We start from the raw sequence: 17,020 nt of genomic DNA, 5'->3' as shown, positions 1-17,020 counted from the left end.
TACAGGATGATTTGTGTGTCTTGGCTATTTAGAAAGAGCAGAAAGAAATTTAAAAGAGTCATTTAAGTGGCTTGTGTCGCTGCTGCGTTTCAAACAATGTCCACTAGATGGAAGCAGAGACCAGTTTCCGTTTTGACTAACGGGGTCTCCTCCCATTTTCACCTCATCTCCAGGTTGCCTTGGGCACAGTGACCAACGTAGAGGAAGCAGTGAAGTGGCTGAGTTACACATATTTCTATGTGCGCATGAGGGCCAACCCACTGGCGTATGGCATCAACCACAGAGCCTATCAGGTGATTGTCACATGGTCTCCACTATTCTTCAAGAATGAATCCTGACACTTCAGTTTGATTATACATCAATTATTGATTCATTATTTCAGATGGACCCCTCCCTGGAGCTGTACCGGAGGGAGCTGGTGGTGGAGGCTGGCAGGAAGTTGGACAAGGCCAGGATGATTCGCTTTGAGGAGCGCACTGGATACTTTGCCTCCACCGATCTGGGCAGAACTGCCAGTCATTTTTACATCAAGTACAACACCATAGAGGTGCAAACACAGAGCACAAAATATTTATAAAATCTTCAACATGAAATATAGATATATTTCAACTCATACGTCAACTCAAAAACTTGACATAGCTTAGAGGTAAGAAGACACAGTCCTTGGTAGAGTCATCATCTAGCAGTTTAACTGGTAAAATGTTGGACATCAAGGCTCAGTCTTAAAGGAGCCAGTGGTTTCCATGATTGTTATTCTATGGCCGTCATGGTTTACGAACACTTTCTTTTTTCAGTTTTACCTCAGTGGTTCAGTGTTGGTTTATTCTATTTGTCTACTCTTCATTTCTCCAGACATTCAATGAACTTTTCAACTCCCAGCGAACAGAAGCTGACATCCTCAACATTGTGTCCAAAGCTGAGGAGTTTGAGCAGTTGAAGGTGAGGGGGTCATGGCTTGAATATAAAAGTGACACTTTACATCCACAATGTTGGAATTTCTAATCAATCACCACTTATAGGCTGGCCCATCGTTCCAATATAAACTTTTATCGCAGTAACAGATTTGTATGAGCTATTTTAATCATTTTGATGTTTTATGCTTTTAGATTCGTGACGAGGAGTCAGAAGAGCTGGAGCAGTTACAGTCCGACTACTGCCAGTTGATCGCTGCAGGTGGAGTGGAGAACAGCTACGGCAAAGTCAACATCCTGCTGCAGACGTACATTGGCCGCGGCGAGGTGGACAGTTTCTCACTCATATCAGACCTTTCGTATGTGGCACAGGTGAGAAATTGAAATTGAAATTGTATACCCAATTGTAATAAATTGTAATAAATTGTAATAAATTAAATTAGCAGAATTGTTCTTAGAATAGCTAAAGCCTTATCTGGTTTCTATATCATCACCTAAGTCAGTGTCATTGCATGTTGTAAACGTCCACAACCCTATTAGAGGTTCAAATAACTGCCTGATGTCTCTAAGATAAAATGGTGTTAAAGAGGATGAGAAGCAGTGAACGGGACATCCTTAAACTTCAACATCAGTCAGCCAGTGGTCTCTAGAGGACAGATTTTGTAATGAAGATGTCTCTACTGCCATTCCTCTCTGCTTCACAACCCTGACTAATGAGGAGCAAGAAGCTCAGAAGTTTGAGATATTGATTCTGTAGTGAAAAGTGCTGACACTAGGGCTCCCATGTCTCCTGGCTGTGCATTTATAGCATCAAAAAGTACAACATCATCGAGAAGTAAAGTGTGACAAAGACAAAATGTTTGTCTTCATAGAGTCAGACTCTCCTCTCCTGCTTCCTGCCAGGTCTGTCAGTCTTACTCCTCTGTCATCACGTCTTAAATTTAGCATTGTTTCCAATAAGACAGATCAGACCTTCACCAAAAGATCAGATCACATCAGCACCTGACCAAATTAATCATAGTCGGCCCAGATTTAAGCAGTCTATCAGCAGAAGAACACAGTAGTCTGACCTTTCCTCCAGGACTGGTAGGAGTGATCCATCACTGCACAGCTGCGGTCGGGCTGGACACCTCACACTGGCCAGAGCTTCTCCTGATCTTATTCAACTGACACACAAACTAATAACGAACACCCGTGACTTCTGGAGCAGTACAGTGAAGTTGCATCGACAGGTTGGTGCTGTGTCTTAAAGTAAAACAGAATGCAACTATCTTTTTTCCCCTTGTTTGTCTCAGAATGCTGCTCGAATTGTCAGGGCGTTGTTTGAGATCGCTCTGAGGAAGCGATGGCCGGCCATGACCTACCGACTCCTCACTCTCTGCAAAGTGATTGACAAGCGTTTGTGGGGCTTCGCCCACCCTCTGCGCCAGTTCCCCAACCTGAGTCACCATGTGCTGAATCGCCTGGAGGAGAAGAAGCTCACGGTGGACAAACTGAAGGACATGAGAAAGGATGAAATCGGTGAACAATCTAAATAGAACTATTGGTCCAATTGGGTCAATTATCAATATAAGAATGTCTCACTTAAATATGATCAAGATTTCAGACCAAGGCACAAGTCACTTTTTACATATTAAACACAGGCACTTTAATGCATATTATTAATATTTAATACATATTTCAGACTTTCTGTCACTGAAACATGTTGGGGTTCTATTGACTTGATGTAAAATAATTTGTAATTGTCTTCTTTTAAGAACCAGTCAATTTTTCATACTAGTTTCATTTTCTTCTAGGTCATATGTTGCACCACGTCAACGTCGGCCTGACCGTCAAACAGTGTGTCCATCAGATCCCATCAATCTCGATGGAGGCCAGCATCCAGCCAATCACACGCACAGTTTTGCGTATCCGTCTCACTGTGACACCAGAATTCCGCTGGAATGATCAGGTGAATATGTGTGTTATTAGTAAAACATGCTTTAAACTGAGGAGCGACGTGGTTCACTACAGTTAGGCTCTGATCTGATCCCTGAAAGTAGACCTATTGGCTGGTTTAATAATACAGTATATCCAATTAGGAGTCAGAACTATGACTTGGAATATACGAGATGTCCTGCACCATGACACATCAGTTAGTGGTTATTCATGTTTTTGTCATATTTAACCTAAAGTCTATATCGGGGGTGTTCACATTTTTGGCGCAGAAGCTACCATTTAAATGACCAGGCTAAGGTGATCCACCTATATTGAACATTTTAGATATATATTTACTGATATAAACATACTGAATATATTTTATATTTACACTATATATTTGGGTACTGATTAAATGAATGTAGCTGCATGACATAGCTCTAAGGAGAGTTCCATTTCCTGTGTTTCAGGTCCATGGTTCAGTGTCAGAGCCCTGGTGGTTATGGGTGGAAGACCCTATCAATGATCACATCTACCACTCTGAGTACATCCTGCTGCAGAAGAAACAGGTTCGACCCAGACAGTCAGACTGATGTCTTCAACCCCACAGTGAACAGACAGTTTGCATCTCTTTTCTTTCCAGGTGGTGTCAGGAGAGCCTCAGTACATTGTGTTCACCATCCCCATCTTTGAACCGCTGCCTTCTCAGTACTACATCAAGGCAGTGTCTGATCGCTGGATTGGTGCTGAATCTGTTTGCATCATTAACTTCCAGAACCTCATCTTACCTGACAGACACCCTCCACACACTGGTACACACACCCAATACACACTGGTACACACACATAACACATACTGGTACACACACCCAGAATATACTGGTAAATACACCCAGAACCATGTGTTTATATGTTGTATGTGTATGTATACTGTATATATATATGTATGGTTTTATTGGTATATGCTGGATAAGTATAAAAAAATGTAAGCATCTGTACCACCTACAGGACCTACCCCCCTGTCTACTGCTGTCTTGTACTGTAAAGTAACCTTTATGTACAGTAAAGATTAAATGTTTCCTTATTTAGAGCTGCTGGACCTCCAGCCTCTGCCAATCACAGCTCTGGGAAACCAACACTATGAGAGTCTCTACAAGTTCACTCACTACAATCCCATCCAGACTCAGATCTTCCACACTCTCTACCACACCGACACAAACGTCCTGCTGGGGGCGCCCACAGGATCTGGAAAAACCATAGCAGCAGAGATGGCAATGTTCAGAGTCTTCAACAAATATCCAACATCTAAGGTTGGACTGTCTACGATTTTAGTCAAATACTCATATTTCATATTTGCCACATAAAAGTCTGTCAAGTGGATATAATATAAGTGAAACTCTGGAATTTTCTTACTTTTGATGTCAGGTGGTCTACATTGCCCCTCTGAAAGCTCTTGTCAGAGAAAGGATTGAAGACTGGAAGATCAGAATAGAAGAAAATCTTGGAAAGAAGTAAATATAGAACCAGTTCTTCTCAATCTTTCCCAAAACCATTTCCAATTTCAATGAAATCTGCAATTTCTTTCTTTCAAACTGTAGTTATAGAGATAAAACATAAAATAATGTGTTGAAGTTGATTTTACTCTTTTGCACGTATTCCTCTACAGAGTGGTGGAACTAACGGGTGACGTGACACCTGACATGCGAGCCATCGCTCAGGCCGACCTCATCGTCACCACACCCGAGAAATGGGACGGAGTGAGCAGAAGCTGGCAGAACCGCAGCTATGTTCAGAAAGTCGCCATTCTCATTATTGACGAGATCCATCTGTTAGGTACCAGTCTACAACACAGAAAGAAAAAAATAAAAATAAAATAATATATATATATATATATATATATATATATATATATATATATATATATATATATATATATATATATATATATATATATATATATATATATATATATATATATATATATATATATATATATATATATATATATATATATATATATATATATATATATATATATATATATATATATATATATATATATATATATATATATATATATATATATATATATATATATATATATATATATATATATATATATATATATATATATATATATATATATATATATATATATATATATATATATATATATATATATATATATATATATATATATATATATATATATATATATATATATATATATATATATATATATATATATATATATATATATATATATATATATATATATATATATATATATATATATATATATATATATATATATATATATATATATATATATATATATATATATATATATATATATATATATATATATATATATATATATATATATATATATATATATATATATATATATATATATATATATATATATATATATATATATATATATATATATATATATATATATATATATATATATATATATATATATATATATATATATATATATATATATATATATATATATATATATATATATATATATATATATATATATATATATATATATATATATATATATATATATATATATATATATATATATATATATATTGCTGTGTCTGTATCCAGGTGAGGACAGAGGTCCTGTGTTGGAGGTCATTGTGTCAAGGACCAACTTCATCTCCTCTCACACGACGAGGACTGTGCGAGTGGTTGGTTTGTCCACAGCTCTGGCCAACGCTCGGGACCTGGCCGACTGGTTGGGAATTAAACAGGTAAAGAAATATATGCACAACAATATATTTAATTTATTTTAAAGCAGACATTTTTTTACTATATATTGTGGATTTTAAATATAAAATATTAACTCCTTGGCCTGAGTAATACTCAAACTGGCTTAGTACCAAATAAAGTGTTGTGTTTTAATAGCCATTAGTTTTGTGTTAACTGGCTTTTATAACATGTGTTTTAATAGCCATTAGTTTTGTGTTTTTTCTTCAAACATAACTGGCTCTTTGCACAATACAGAGATCACCCACATGTCCAGTTTGGTTAAATCCATCAAATGTTAGAATTTAAAACATTAATTTGAAAATAATTACACACCAGTAGAGTCCTCTCAGATGCTGCATCAAGAGTCACTTGGCCTTACAGATTAGTTTTTACACTTTCAGCAGAGCTGCCTCTGAGCCTTAGCTGCTCACTTGGTAGAGGGTCAATTCTATTTCCCAGGTTTTGACATGGCAGTGGGTCTGTACTGTAGCAGTCCTCAACAAACCAGCGAACATACACCACGTAGAGTCTATTGTGTTTTCACACAGAGTAAAAGCAGTGGCCACAATAAAGGTTACAGCAACCCCGTGCTGATCTGAGGCTCGGTGACGGACAGTTCACGTTACAACCAGATGGTTCCTGGTTTCTCCATCTGCTCCCATTAAATCTGCTTTTTTACTCTTTGTCTGGCCTTCTTCAACCCTTCTCCTCATCTGGGTGAACAGGTGGGTTTGTTTAACTTCCGTCCGTCTGTTCGCCCCGTACCACTGGAAGTTCACATCCATGGTTTCCCAGGACAACACTACTGCCCCCGCATGGCCAGCATGAACAAGCCCACCTTCCAAGGTGACCACAATCTGTAACTTGTACTCTGTGCTCTGCTTTTTTAGGCTTCTCCAAATTGAATTCTTTACTGACCCTTTATGTTTTAACGTAATTTTACAGCAATACGCAGCCATTCTCCTGCCAAACCGGTGCTGATTTTTGTATCATCTCGTCGACAAACTCGACTGACTGCCCTGGATCTCATCGCATACCTGGCCACAGAGGACAACCCTAAACAGTGGCTGCACCAGGATGAGAGAGAGGTAAACTAATGTTAAAATCCCAGGTAGGGTATCCCAAGATCACCAGGAGTCTTTTTGTCCATTTACTGAAAGCTGTATCGCTGTCGATCCAAGCCTTACTACCAGTACTACCACCTTCTTATGCCATAAATCTACATTCAGGATGCTCTATACACTGGGATATGTACTGAGTGTTCGTCCTGCTGCTTCTCAGCACATGTCCATGCAGCTGTTCTGCTCCCTGCTGTTTGACTGACAGGTTTCTGATGATGCCTGTTAAACAGGACACATCTTGCCCATTTTTGCAGTAAATTACATGTCAGACTAAACCACTGTTATCTCTCCTCTGTAGATAGAGGCCATTATTGCTACAGTTAGGGATTCTAACCTGAAGCTAACGCTGGCCTTTGGCATTGGGATGCATCACGCTGGTCTGCACGAGAGAGACAGAAAGACCGTGGAGGAGCTGTTTGTAAACTGTAAGATCCAGGTAGGTCTGGTCCACCACTGCTGCACAGAGCACATAACTACAAGACTCATCTGTCATATTTTAAAGCTTATGCTCATGGTGGGGAAAACATTAAACTATCGGTTTACTGTATTTATCATGTGATCAATTTATGGGCTATAGCTAAAAATGAACAAAGATGTAATATATATATATATGTATATCTATGTATATGTGTGCGTATCTAAATATATTTATATATTTGTGTTCGAGGATTGACATGCATCATTTGTCCATCTGAGTGCATATTGCAGAATCTTCTAACTCTGAGGAGTTGAAAGATGGCATAAATATATCAAAATTGATCAAAAGCACATATATCCATCCCACTGAGAAATGCACTACGTATATATGACTTAAAAACATAGACATCACATGTAATGTTTTTTCTAGGTTTTGATTGCCACCAGCACTCTGGCCTGGGGTGTGAATTTCCCTGCTCACCTGGTGGTTGTAAAAGGAACTGAATACTATGACGGTAAATCCAGACGCTATGTGGACTACCCCATCACAGGTATACACTTTATTGTTTACAGAGCAACTGTAGAATATTAAATATGGAAATTATTTTGTAATTGTATAGCCCACATTTACAAAACACATTTTGCCCTGATGGACTTCATAGTTTTCACATGAAAAACAACCCCCACTTGCCCAAAAGAATTGCAGGAATAGATCCATCTGAGTTATGTGTTTTTTTATACAAGAAAAAATAACAAAAAAAGTATTCCTGTGTAGGTTTAGTTATGATATTTCTTGACAAATACCTCCCCTTTAAGAACTATTTCACCTTTTGTGTAGATGTGCTGCAGATGATGGGAAGAGCAGGTCGACCTCAGTTCGACGACCAAGGCAAAGCAGTCATTCTGGTACATGACATCAAAAAGGACTTCTACAAAAAGTTCCTGTACGAGCCATTCCCCGTTGAATCCAGGTAACCATAACCAGAAGTTCCTCCCCACCTCACCATCTCTATTTTTATCTTAGACCAGTGCCATGCAAAAGCTGCAGATTTCATTTTTTTCTTATTTTTTTCTTACGAGAACAAGGCTATTAATACATTGTTGTTTCAGCATTTTTAATACAGAACTGATTTTTCTTATTTAAAAAAAATCTAAACCTCTTTTTCATAGCTCTAAAATAATACAGTGTGAATCCTTAACTGACATATTTATGACTTCAAACAAATAAAAAAATCTTTAAGTATAAGTAAAGAAGTTAGGCTGTGATAGATGTCTTTTTAAACATTAAAAGAAAAACTCTGGCTATGTAAATCCAACACTGTTGTTGTTTCCCCCTCAGTCTCCTCACTGTGCTGTCAGACCATCTGAATGCTGAGATTGCAGCTGGAACCATCTCCTCCAAGCAGGACTCCATGGACTACATCACCTGGACGTACTTCTTCAGACGGCTCGTGATGAACCCCAGGTAAGAAAACAAATCATCCTCATCATTCACATCACCAACAGACACTGTTCACGTGAACCTGCATCTTGGTCAGAAAACCTGTCCTGAATCTACTGTAACATCTGCTGTGTAGACACAGACCTTTCCAGAACATTCCAGTCTGTTTGTGTTTGCACGGCTGTCTGCCCACATTTACCTTTCAGACCTTTACTAAGGCCAGACACCGGGGTAAGAATTACTGTATACAAACTATGTAAAAAAAAGAATGTGTTTTGTGGCACAGATCATAATAAAACATCAAACTGGTTTCACCACAAAAAACAGGGATTTATGGCAATTTAAAACAAGGTCTCAATCAGAACATACAGACGATAAATCTGTAGACATGAGTACAGACAATGGTTCCATCTCTGTCACCTTTATTTATATGAAGCTTTAAAAATTCAACCGCAGGCTACAATGACATATATGAAATGATAAATTGTTCCGTTCTAATGCTCTAATCCTTTGACGCCGTTGTTTATCTCTGCTTGGGTTTTATGTCATATATCACAACTATTCTCAGGCTCTGATTTGCACTACAAAGACACACATGGGTGCACACACACCAACACCCCCCACTGGCTCCCATGGGTGCCATAAAACTCTGCAGGCCGACTCCTGGTACCATCAGGAGCTTAATAGTGATGATAGTAATGGCCATAACTTAGTCAGACAGGCCCTGTCACCAGTAAAGGCCTGTGAAATGTGTTGGGTGATAAACACATACAGGGCTTCGACTCAGGTGCTGTTAACATGTGGAGCAATGGGAATTCAAGAAATACTTAACATTAAACGTCCAGTAAATATGACCATTACTGTGTTAACTGCTGCTCACAGCCCGTCACCATAACTGTGTATTCTTCCCTGTTGGCGCTTGCTGCACACAAAGTGGTTTTATATTTAATGGGAACCATTTTTTACAAGTTAATTCATGAATTGAGCAGATAAATAAAAATGTACCCAAACGTATAATAGGTACCCTCTAGATCAGGGTCAACAACTGTGTTTGTCAGGGGGCCAGAATTTCTTTGGACATACAACTTAGGGCCACAGTAGACGGTTTAGCGTGCTGTATTGTAGGCCACAGGCCACTAGTTGATGATATTATCTCATTTATGCTGTGTATAATAAGGATTAATAATTAATTTTTTGTGCATGCCTACTGAACTCTCATATGGTAACACTTAGCTGAGGATGGAAACCATTTCAGCCACTGGTTGTCTTATTGCTGCTAATAGTCCAACCTGGGAGCTATTTTCTGGTAGAGACTGCCAGTTTTCTCTCGGTTAATGTCTGCTGCTGTTGAAGCATCGCCTGCTTGTCCTACTGTATACAGTATGTTGCACTACAGTACACTACAGTACTCCACTCTGTCATTGTCATCCTACTCCATTGTTAAATGTATATTCAATCAAATATACACCTAACTCTAGCTTAATGACAGCATTAAACAATCAAACCTTCAGCTCTATTAGACAATTAGCACGGCTATCTTTTATTGGTCACATAATTAGAAAATAGCAGCTGAAAACTTGAAAATAATTCTCTTATAATTTATGTATATATGTATCTGTTGTGTTGAACAGTTATTACAGCCTTGAAGACATAAGCCACGAGTCCATCAACAAATACCTGTCCAACCTGGTGCAGAGGAGCCTGCAGGACCTGGAGTGTTCTTACTGCATTGAGATCAAAGAGGTGTGTAGTTCCTCTTTACAAGAAAAAAAAACATAGTTTTCTCCAAAATACACAGTGCTGAATATGTTTGGTGTAATTACTCCAGGATGATCAGACCATCGAGCCGCTGACTTACGGTCGCATTGCCTCCTATTACTACCTGAAACACCAGACCGTCCGCATGTTCAAAGAGCGACTGAAGGCTGAGCTGCCTCTGCATGAGCTGCTCTCCATTCTAACGGTGAGTTTTAGCCTGTTAACGTGCTGTTACTGTTGTTTCAAGCGCACAGGGTAAACTTTTGACTTTTGTGCACAATAAGGGGCTTCAAAACGTCTTTGTCGTGTTTGTCTTTGTTTCCTCTTTTGCTTTTTTGTTTTGTTGGTGCAGAGTTGAAACTGCAGAATAAGTCAAGCAATTAAACCTGATCTGCCTCGCACAAACAATCTTTCAATTAAGTGTCCATAAAAACAAATCAGCGATGTATGTGTCACACTCAACAGTGTAAATGAAAAGTGAAATAACATTTATTTTTAGTGCACGTCTCTACATGTTGATTCCTGTTTCACATAGACAAGAGTTTGAGAAATCACCACGGATGCTGAGTAGGATTTCATCCTTCTTCCTTTTTTTCCCTCTTTCTTTCTTTTTTTTTTCTTTCTTTCTATCTTTCTTTCTTTCCCTTTTGCCTTTTTGAAATATGCAACATTAAAACCTCGTGTGCATGTTTATTTGCGACAACCTTTTTCTGAAAATTATTTTATTGCTAATAAAATCTAAATGTACCGAATACATAAGATACACACACATACACACACTTAACCCGTTGATATTAAATTAGCATCTCAGTGTGAATGTATGCATATTGTAACATTTAGCGCACACATCAGATTGATGCTAATATTTAAAACATGTTTTCATAACATTAATTCAAAGATGTGAATTAGAGACAGTATGTTTATGAAGACTGCAGCAGGCTGTGTTCCATCTGGTCGTGTTGCTGGATGAATTCACGTCTATTTCACCTCTACAATGGTGCTAACATATGGAGGAGAGTTTACTCAGAGACACTAACCATCACTCTTCTTTACACACATGGGCTTGGAACGAGACTAAACCCCCTCGGTCCCCCTCTTTTTTCTGGGACACAGTAGGCCAGTCACCCTGCCGCCTCGGCCACTCCCCCTCTATTAGCTACAAAGCACTGGCATGCTCCTCCAGTTCCTCCTATTGTTGCAGCGTGGCCACTAATGAGCAAACCTCACCTCGCTGCATCACCCCCTCTCTTCAGTGTTAACAAGGTGACACGTTATCACTTTTCACATATGTGTACCATGTGTGATCTACATCTATCTATCTTTGACCTACAGAAGCCTCTTAGAACCTTATTTTTGTCTAATGTGCTGATGTACTGGTCAATATCTGTAGTGGTGCAAAGGTTTATATTCAAGTAAAATACAATAATATTCATAATAAAATGAAGAATGAATGTGTTATTACACCATTGGATGTCTATAAAGAGACTGGACCTGATATTATTAATTCAATCAAATCATCCAATTAAAGCAGTGACAACCTGTAACAACAAGAAAAATAAAGCTAGTCCTGCTTTGTGGAGCCATCTACTTTCTCCAAAGACATTGTGGAAATGTGACATTTCACATCATGTAACAGGAGGTTTACCAACCAATCTGAAAAATATAATTATTTTAGTTATAATGAAAATCCACCAGTCAGACTAAATTCCATAACAGTATAATGTGTTATTGACATGTTTATACATATATAAACTAATCAAAATGATAAAACATTCTACATGTAATGATTGGTACTTGTTTCCTACCACCTATAACCTAATCACTGTTTTGTTTTTTAAGTTTACTTCCTTCCTCCAGCTTTCCTAATGTCTCTGTACCATGACATGAGGAGATGTAGAGACCAGAATTCCTTCTCTCTCCACCACCATCTCCATATGCAGACATTCAAAGACAAATCTTCCAGAGATTATTTCTTCTTCTATTTTCTCCACTTATATCCCAATTCTTTACAGCTCCCATCTTTTGAACCTGTCTCTGGCCAGTGATTGATGCAGTCTTAACAACCGGGGCACCAGCCGAGGCAGTGACAAACTCTTCCACCACCGCCTGTGGACAGAAGAACATTAGCTGAAGTTAAACTGGTGCAAATGAGACAAAGACGCTACACGTGTCTGTGCATTAGTCTGTGGGCCAATAAGCACTTAATCCAGGCCCGGCTCTTCGCCTCCACACAAGAAGACGGATGATGTAGAAACAGTGTTCAATCTGCAGAGACAGTTTATTTTATTTCTTTAAATAATGTACAGATTTTAAAGGTTAGCCAGTCTGCAGCAGCCTTTAGATTTATTTTTCTACCTCAATTTTACATTTTTATGTTTGTCTCTCAGGATGCAGAGGAGTACTCCGAGTTACCCGTCAGGCACAATGAGGACCAGCTGAACAGCCAGTTGGCTCAGCAGCTCCCCCTGCAGGTCAACCCCCACTCTTTTGACAGTGCCCACACCAAGACCCACCTGCTGCTGCAGGCACACTTCAGCCAAGCTCAGCTGCCCTGCAGCGACTACACCACTGACACCAAGACAGTTCTGGACAATGCCATCAGAATCTGTCAGGTAAGACGCAGAGTCCAGCTTTAATAAGTCTCGATAACTTATCACAAACAACACGTAAATCAAATATAAGATTTAGATGTTGTTTACATTGAGTCTGGTGCTAAAGTGTCAACGGTATTGATATTAAAATTTGAATACATACTGTATATGTATATAAAAACATGTATATAAAACATTAATATGTATTTATCTATATAAATATATATGAATATATATATATATGTTTTTATTTTATAGTCTTTATTGTCATGTGTTAGCTTTGCTATTTAGTCTTATTCCTGAGAAACTCATCAAGACAGTCGATAGTTGATCTTTTACAGGTGTTGCAAACATCTCAGATGCAGACATTTGGCTGAGAGCATTTCCATGCAAATGTTTCTGTATCCACTGTGAATAGGTTGAAAAATGTTCATTCATGTTCTTTTTTTTTTTTTTTTTTTTTGCTGTTTGAAGTGAGAACGTCTGTGAACCATTGTCCACAGCTCAGCCTGTTGTGTGTGTACTGTACATGTGCTTGTGATTATCCATGCTGAGTATCTGGCAGTGATATTGCATGGCTCATGAATGTGGTAACTTCACTCCTGTCCTTCTGCTACCATTCACTCAGAAGGTTCTGATCTTTTGGTTATGTATGTGCTTGCATTTATTGAAAGAATGTAAAATTGTATTGCTACTTACACTGGACATTAAGTGAAAATGACCCATGACTGTCTTTGTCATTTTACCGCATAGAACAGTTTGTCTATGTTGTCTTTTTTTAACCTTTAAGAAAAAAAAAAAAAAATATATGTTTATATATTTCTTATTTTCTTCTATTGTCGTTAGACTTAATAATATTAATATATTTGAATATTTGTATAATGTTATTAATTTTATTGTTCTTCTCCACAGTCCATGTTGGATGTAGCTGCTAATGAAGGTTGGCTGGTAGCAGCCATCAGTATCTGCAACCTGGTCCAGATGATCGTCCAGGGTCGTTGGCTTCATGATTCTTCACTACTGACGCTGCCTCATGTAGAACAACAGGACCTGTATCTCTTCAGGTACAGAGCACAGGTGGAGCTGTGTGGCTCGTACACTCAGTTAGCTGTAGCTGTTTAGGATTTTTAAGGACAATTCAAAAGGCTGGTTTATGCTGTTTACCATAATGTAAAACTACACCTTAAAGCTGAAATGTAGCTATACAAAATTCACTAAAATCTCAAGCTCTGAGAAAGATGGGAGACAGTAACAATACAGCGACTGAATTTCAGGTGTGATGTTCATCATTTGTTGTTTTCATTGAATTTCCCACCTTCTTTTTTCAATCAATCAATAGAAAATGGGCAAACAGGAAAGACAGGAGGGACAAAGGAGGATTCAGTGGACCCATCGAAGGACTTCCTGAGCTGATCGCTGCATGTGATGGAAAAGAAACTACTTTTGCTGCCATTCTCAGCCAAGAGTTCCATTCAAATCAGATAGCTCAGGTATGATATTGAAACATGAGCCCACTGCTCTATGAAGCTGAAAATGACTGGTATTTTCAAAATGACTTTCCATCTTAAATGGAAATGTCTTGTGTTTCTTAAACAAATATCTGTCTATGGTCCTCTACCTGACCACAGTTTAATAAAGTCATCATTAGTGTGATATATAATGCATTTCCATAACCCATAAAAGGTCTTTAAGATGGAAATGACTCTGCTCATTCAAAGTCTGTAGAAACATGTAGAAGAGAGTTGTATTTTGAACAAACAAAAATCAAAGTAGTTTTTAAAATCTTAACAATGCTCAGGTGAATATGCAGTGAATTTACAATATACAATTTAAGATGCACTCCGACTTGTATTACAATCACATAAAACACTGACAGAATGTAGTTTGCCCCAAAAAACTCTGATTCTCTGCTGATTTTCTTTCTAAATTCTGCAAACCTCATTGTAGAGAATGTTTTTATATACTTTTCGTTTAATCATCAATAATCCAGTTTGGACCAGAAAGTTTACTGTGATCAGAAAATATTGCACATCAATAAAACAAATCTCCTGAATGGCCCTGTTCTCACATCTAGTTCATATCTAACAGAGATAATATCAGTCAGTTACACACACACACACAAACACACACACACACAATCATCACTGATGTGTCATGAGCATGACACCACTGTGGTCCCAGAAACCTCCTGGATCCCCAATTACAGCAGCACTGATGGGGTTTTCAGCACCAATTTCACTTCTAATTGCAGCAGTAATGAGAGTGTCCGTGCACTTCCACAGGCCCTTTGGCCTCATCCAATCAATGTCCCTGCACCTCCCCAACTCCCACCTTTACTCCCCCTCTGCTCCTACCCATGCACACGGAGTGTGAGACTCTTTAATTAAATAATTAGATGTGCAGCAGTGTCTCTGTCTGATGCTCTCAGGAGTGAAATCCTCATATAAACGGCTTGTGCAGAAAGATCCTGAGAGGTTCCTCTCTCCTTTTTGAGCTTTAAGCACATTACCATGCAAACAAGTCATACATAAACACACGTGTATGTGTATATTTTTAATTATTTATATATATATAATTTAATTCATAGAACCCTCATGATCTTTTGGTTTTGAGTGCTCTAAAATATATACTTGACTTCTTATATATGAAGCATCATTGTGTGGGTGACTTTTTTCTTGCATATGTTTTTTATATTATACACTTTTTCTTGGTCCTGTTTTCAGGCCTGGTCTTACCTGAGTCACCTCCCAGTGCTGGAGGTTAAGCTGAGTGTGAAGGGCTGGTGGGAGGAGAGCAAAGAGCAAACAGAGCGACTACTACCTACAGCTGGAGGAAACCTCAGAGACGAGAGGAGCTGGCTGCAGGTCCACTCTGACCAAGAGTACGTCCTCCAGGTGTCACTGAGACGCATCAATGTCAACCAGCAGAGGGTCAGTATATCTTCACACTAAAAAAATCTATCTAATTTTTATCTTTAATTTTACAGATGAAGTATCTGACCCTACAGCAAAACATTTTTGTGTTTATATGTGTATTAGAGGAAGCAAGACAGTAAGGCTCAGGCACCAAGGTTTCCCAAGGCAAAGGACGAAGGCTGGTTCCTAGTGATGGGTGAGGTGGATCGAAGGGAGCTGGTGGCCCTAAAAAGAGTTGGATATGTTCGTAACCGCTCATCAGTGTCTTTGGCTTTCTTCACGCCAGAGAAGACGGGAAAGTAAGAAGCTTCTTTATACGGAGTAAATGAAATATAATACTGTTCATCAAGCCCTCAGTCAAAATCCTGAGGTGTACCTGTCGTCTCACAGATCTCATGCATTATAGTCAAATACATTGACTTTGATTTAAACATTCCCGGAAGCAGCAGGTTTTGTCACAATCCCAGAATTACATTAAGAGCTTGTTTGAGTGGGTGACAATGACCATGAATCACTCAGACCTTCAGTGAGTGAGGCTATTACTGCTTTTTGATTCTGTGCTTGTTGAGATGAAAGGTGTGTTAAGTGATTACATTAAAAAAAAAAAAGATTTATGAGCTATAACCTTCTCTTACCGCCTTCAACAGGAATTTGTTTGATTTGACTGTTATTCATTGCGTCAAACTAGCCATGTAGATTTTCACAAAAACAATGTTTTTAAATTCTTTGTTGGTGTCACTATTTTCACCTATTGACTCATGTGGTTTCAGGTGTATCTACACTCTGTACCTGATGAGTGACAGTTACTTGGGTTTGGACCAGCAGTACGACATCCACCTAAACGTCACCCCCGCCAGCATTGCTGCCCAGGTCAACACAGAGGTGTCTGACTCTGTGTCAAGCATAAGCCTCAGCTGATCAACAAAATGAACTTCTTCGTCAGTGATTGGCCGATGGTTCCAGAACACAAGGACAGATAATGTGATAATCATGGAATAAAAGAGACACTTTAGTTTCTAAAATAATTTCCTTTTTTTATATATATATTTTTTGTTTAAATCTGATTCACAATGATTTCCACCTGGTCACAAAGCAGTGTTTCACTTTGGGCCACACTTTACTTGGTGAATTAAATGGTATGCTATATTGCAATTATAGTTGTTTCATGTTTTTTATTT

At 38.3% G+C, this 17,020-nt stretch overlaps 1 protein-coding gene across 1 annotated transcript in view; it reads left to right on the top strand.

The window, feature by feature from the left end:
• ascc3 (activating signal cointegrator 1 complex subunit 3) overlaps window positions 1-16,997 on the top strand; it is a 56,729-nt gene extending 39,732 nt beyond the window's left edge. Inside the window, exons 17-42 of the mRNA XM_008324072.3 lie at window positions 174-293; window positions 383-547; window positions 853-939; window positions 1,107-1,283; window positions 2,207-2,432; window positions 2,708-2,862; window positions 3,299-3,397; window positions 3,472-3,640; window positions 3,917-4,137; window positions 4,253-4,338; window positions 4,494-4,660; window positions 5,456-5,601; window positions 6,325-6,445; window positions 6,545-6,687; window positions 7,019-7,156; window positions 7,568-7,688; window positions 7,976-8,108; window positions 8,477-8,602; window positions 10,210-10,321; window positions 10,407-10,541; window positions 12,724-12,948; window positions 13,840-13,991; window positions 14,267-14,417; window positions 15,651-15,857; window positions 15,966-16,141; window positions 16,613-16,997. Coding sequence (XP_008322294.1) covers window positions 174-293; window positions 383-547; window positions 853-939; window positions 1,107-1,283; window positions 2,207-2,432; window positions 2,708-2,862; window positions 3,299-3,397; window positions 3,472-3,640; window positions 3,917-4,137; window positions 4,253-4,338; window positions 4,494-4,660; window positions 5,456-5,601; window positions 6,325-6,445; window positions 6,545-6,687; window positions 7,019-7,156; window positions 7,568-7,688; window positions 7,976-8,108; window positions 8,477-8,602; window positions 10,210-10,321; window positions 10,407-10,541; window positions 12,724-12,948; window positions 13,840-13,991; window positions 14,267-14,417; window positions 15,651-15,857; window positions 15,966-16,141; window positions 16,613-16,760 — 3,906 coding nt within the window. The 3' untranslated portion in view covers window positions 16,761-16,997. The remainder of the gene's footprint in view (window positions 1-173; window positions 294-382; window positions 548-852; window positions 940-1,106; window positions 1,284-2,206; window positions 2,433-2,707; window positions 2,863-3,298; window positions 3,398-3,471; window positions 3,641-3,916; window positions 4,138-4,252; window positions 4,339-4,493; window positions 4,661-5,455; window positions 5,602-6,324; window positions 6,446-6,544; window positions 6,688-7,018; window positions 7,157-7,567; window positions 7,689-7,975; window positions 8,109-8,476; window positions 8,603-10,209; window positions 10,322-10,406; window positions 10,542-12,723; window positions 12,949-13,839; window positions 13,992-14,266; window positions 14,418-15,650; window positions 15,858-15,965; window positions 16,142-16,612) is intronic.
• Window positions 16,998-17,020: the final 23 nt, after the last annotated feature.

This window comes from Cynoglossus semilaevis, chromosome 13 (genome assembly GCF_000523025.1).
Source record: "Cynoglossus semilaevis isolate Cse_v1.0 chromosome 13, Cse_v1.0, whole genome shotgun sequence".
Lineage (NCBI taxonomy): Eukaryota > Metazoa > Chordata > Actinopteri > Pleuronectiformes > Cynoglossidae > Cynoglossus > Cynoglossus semilaevis.
This window is presented reverse-complemented; position numbering and strand designations above follow the sequence as displayed.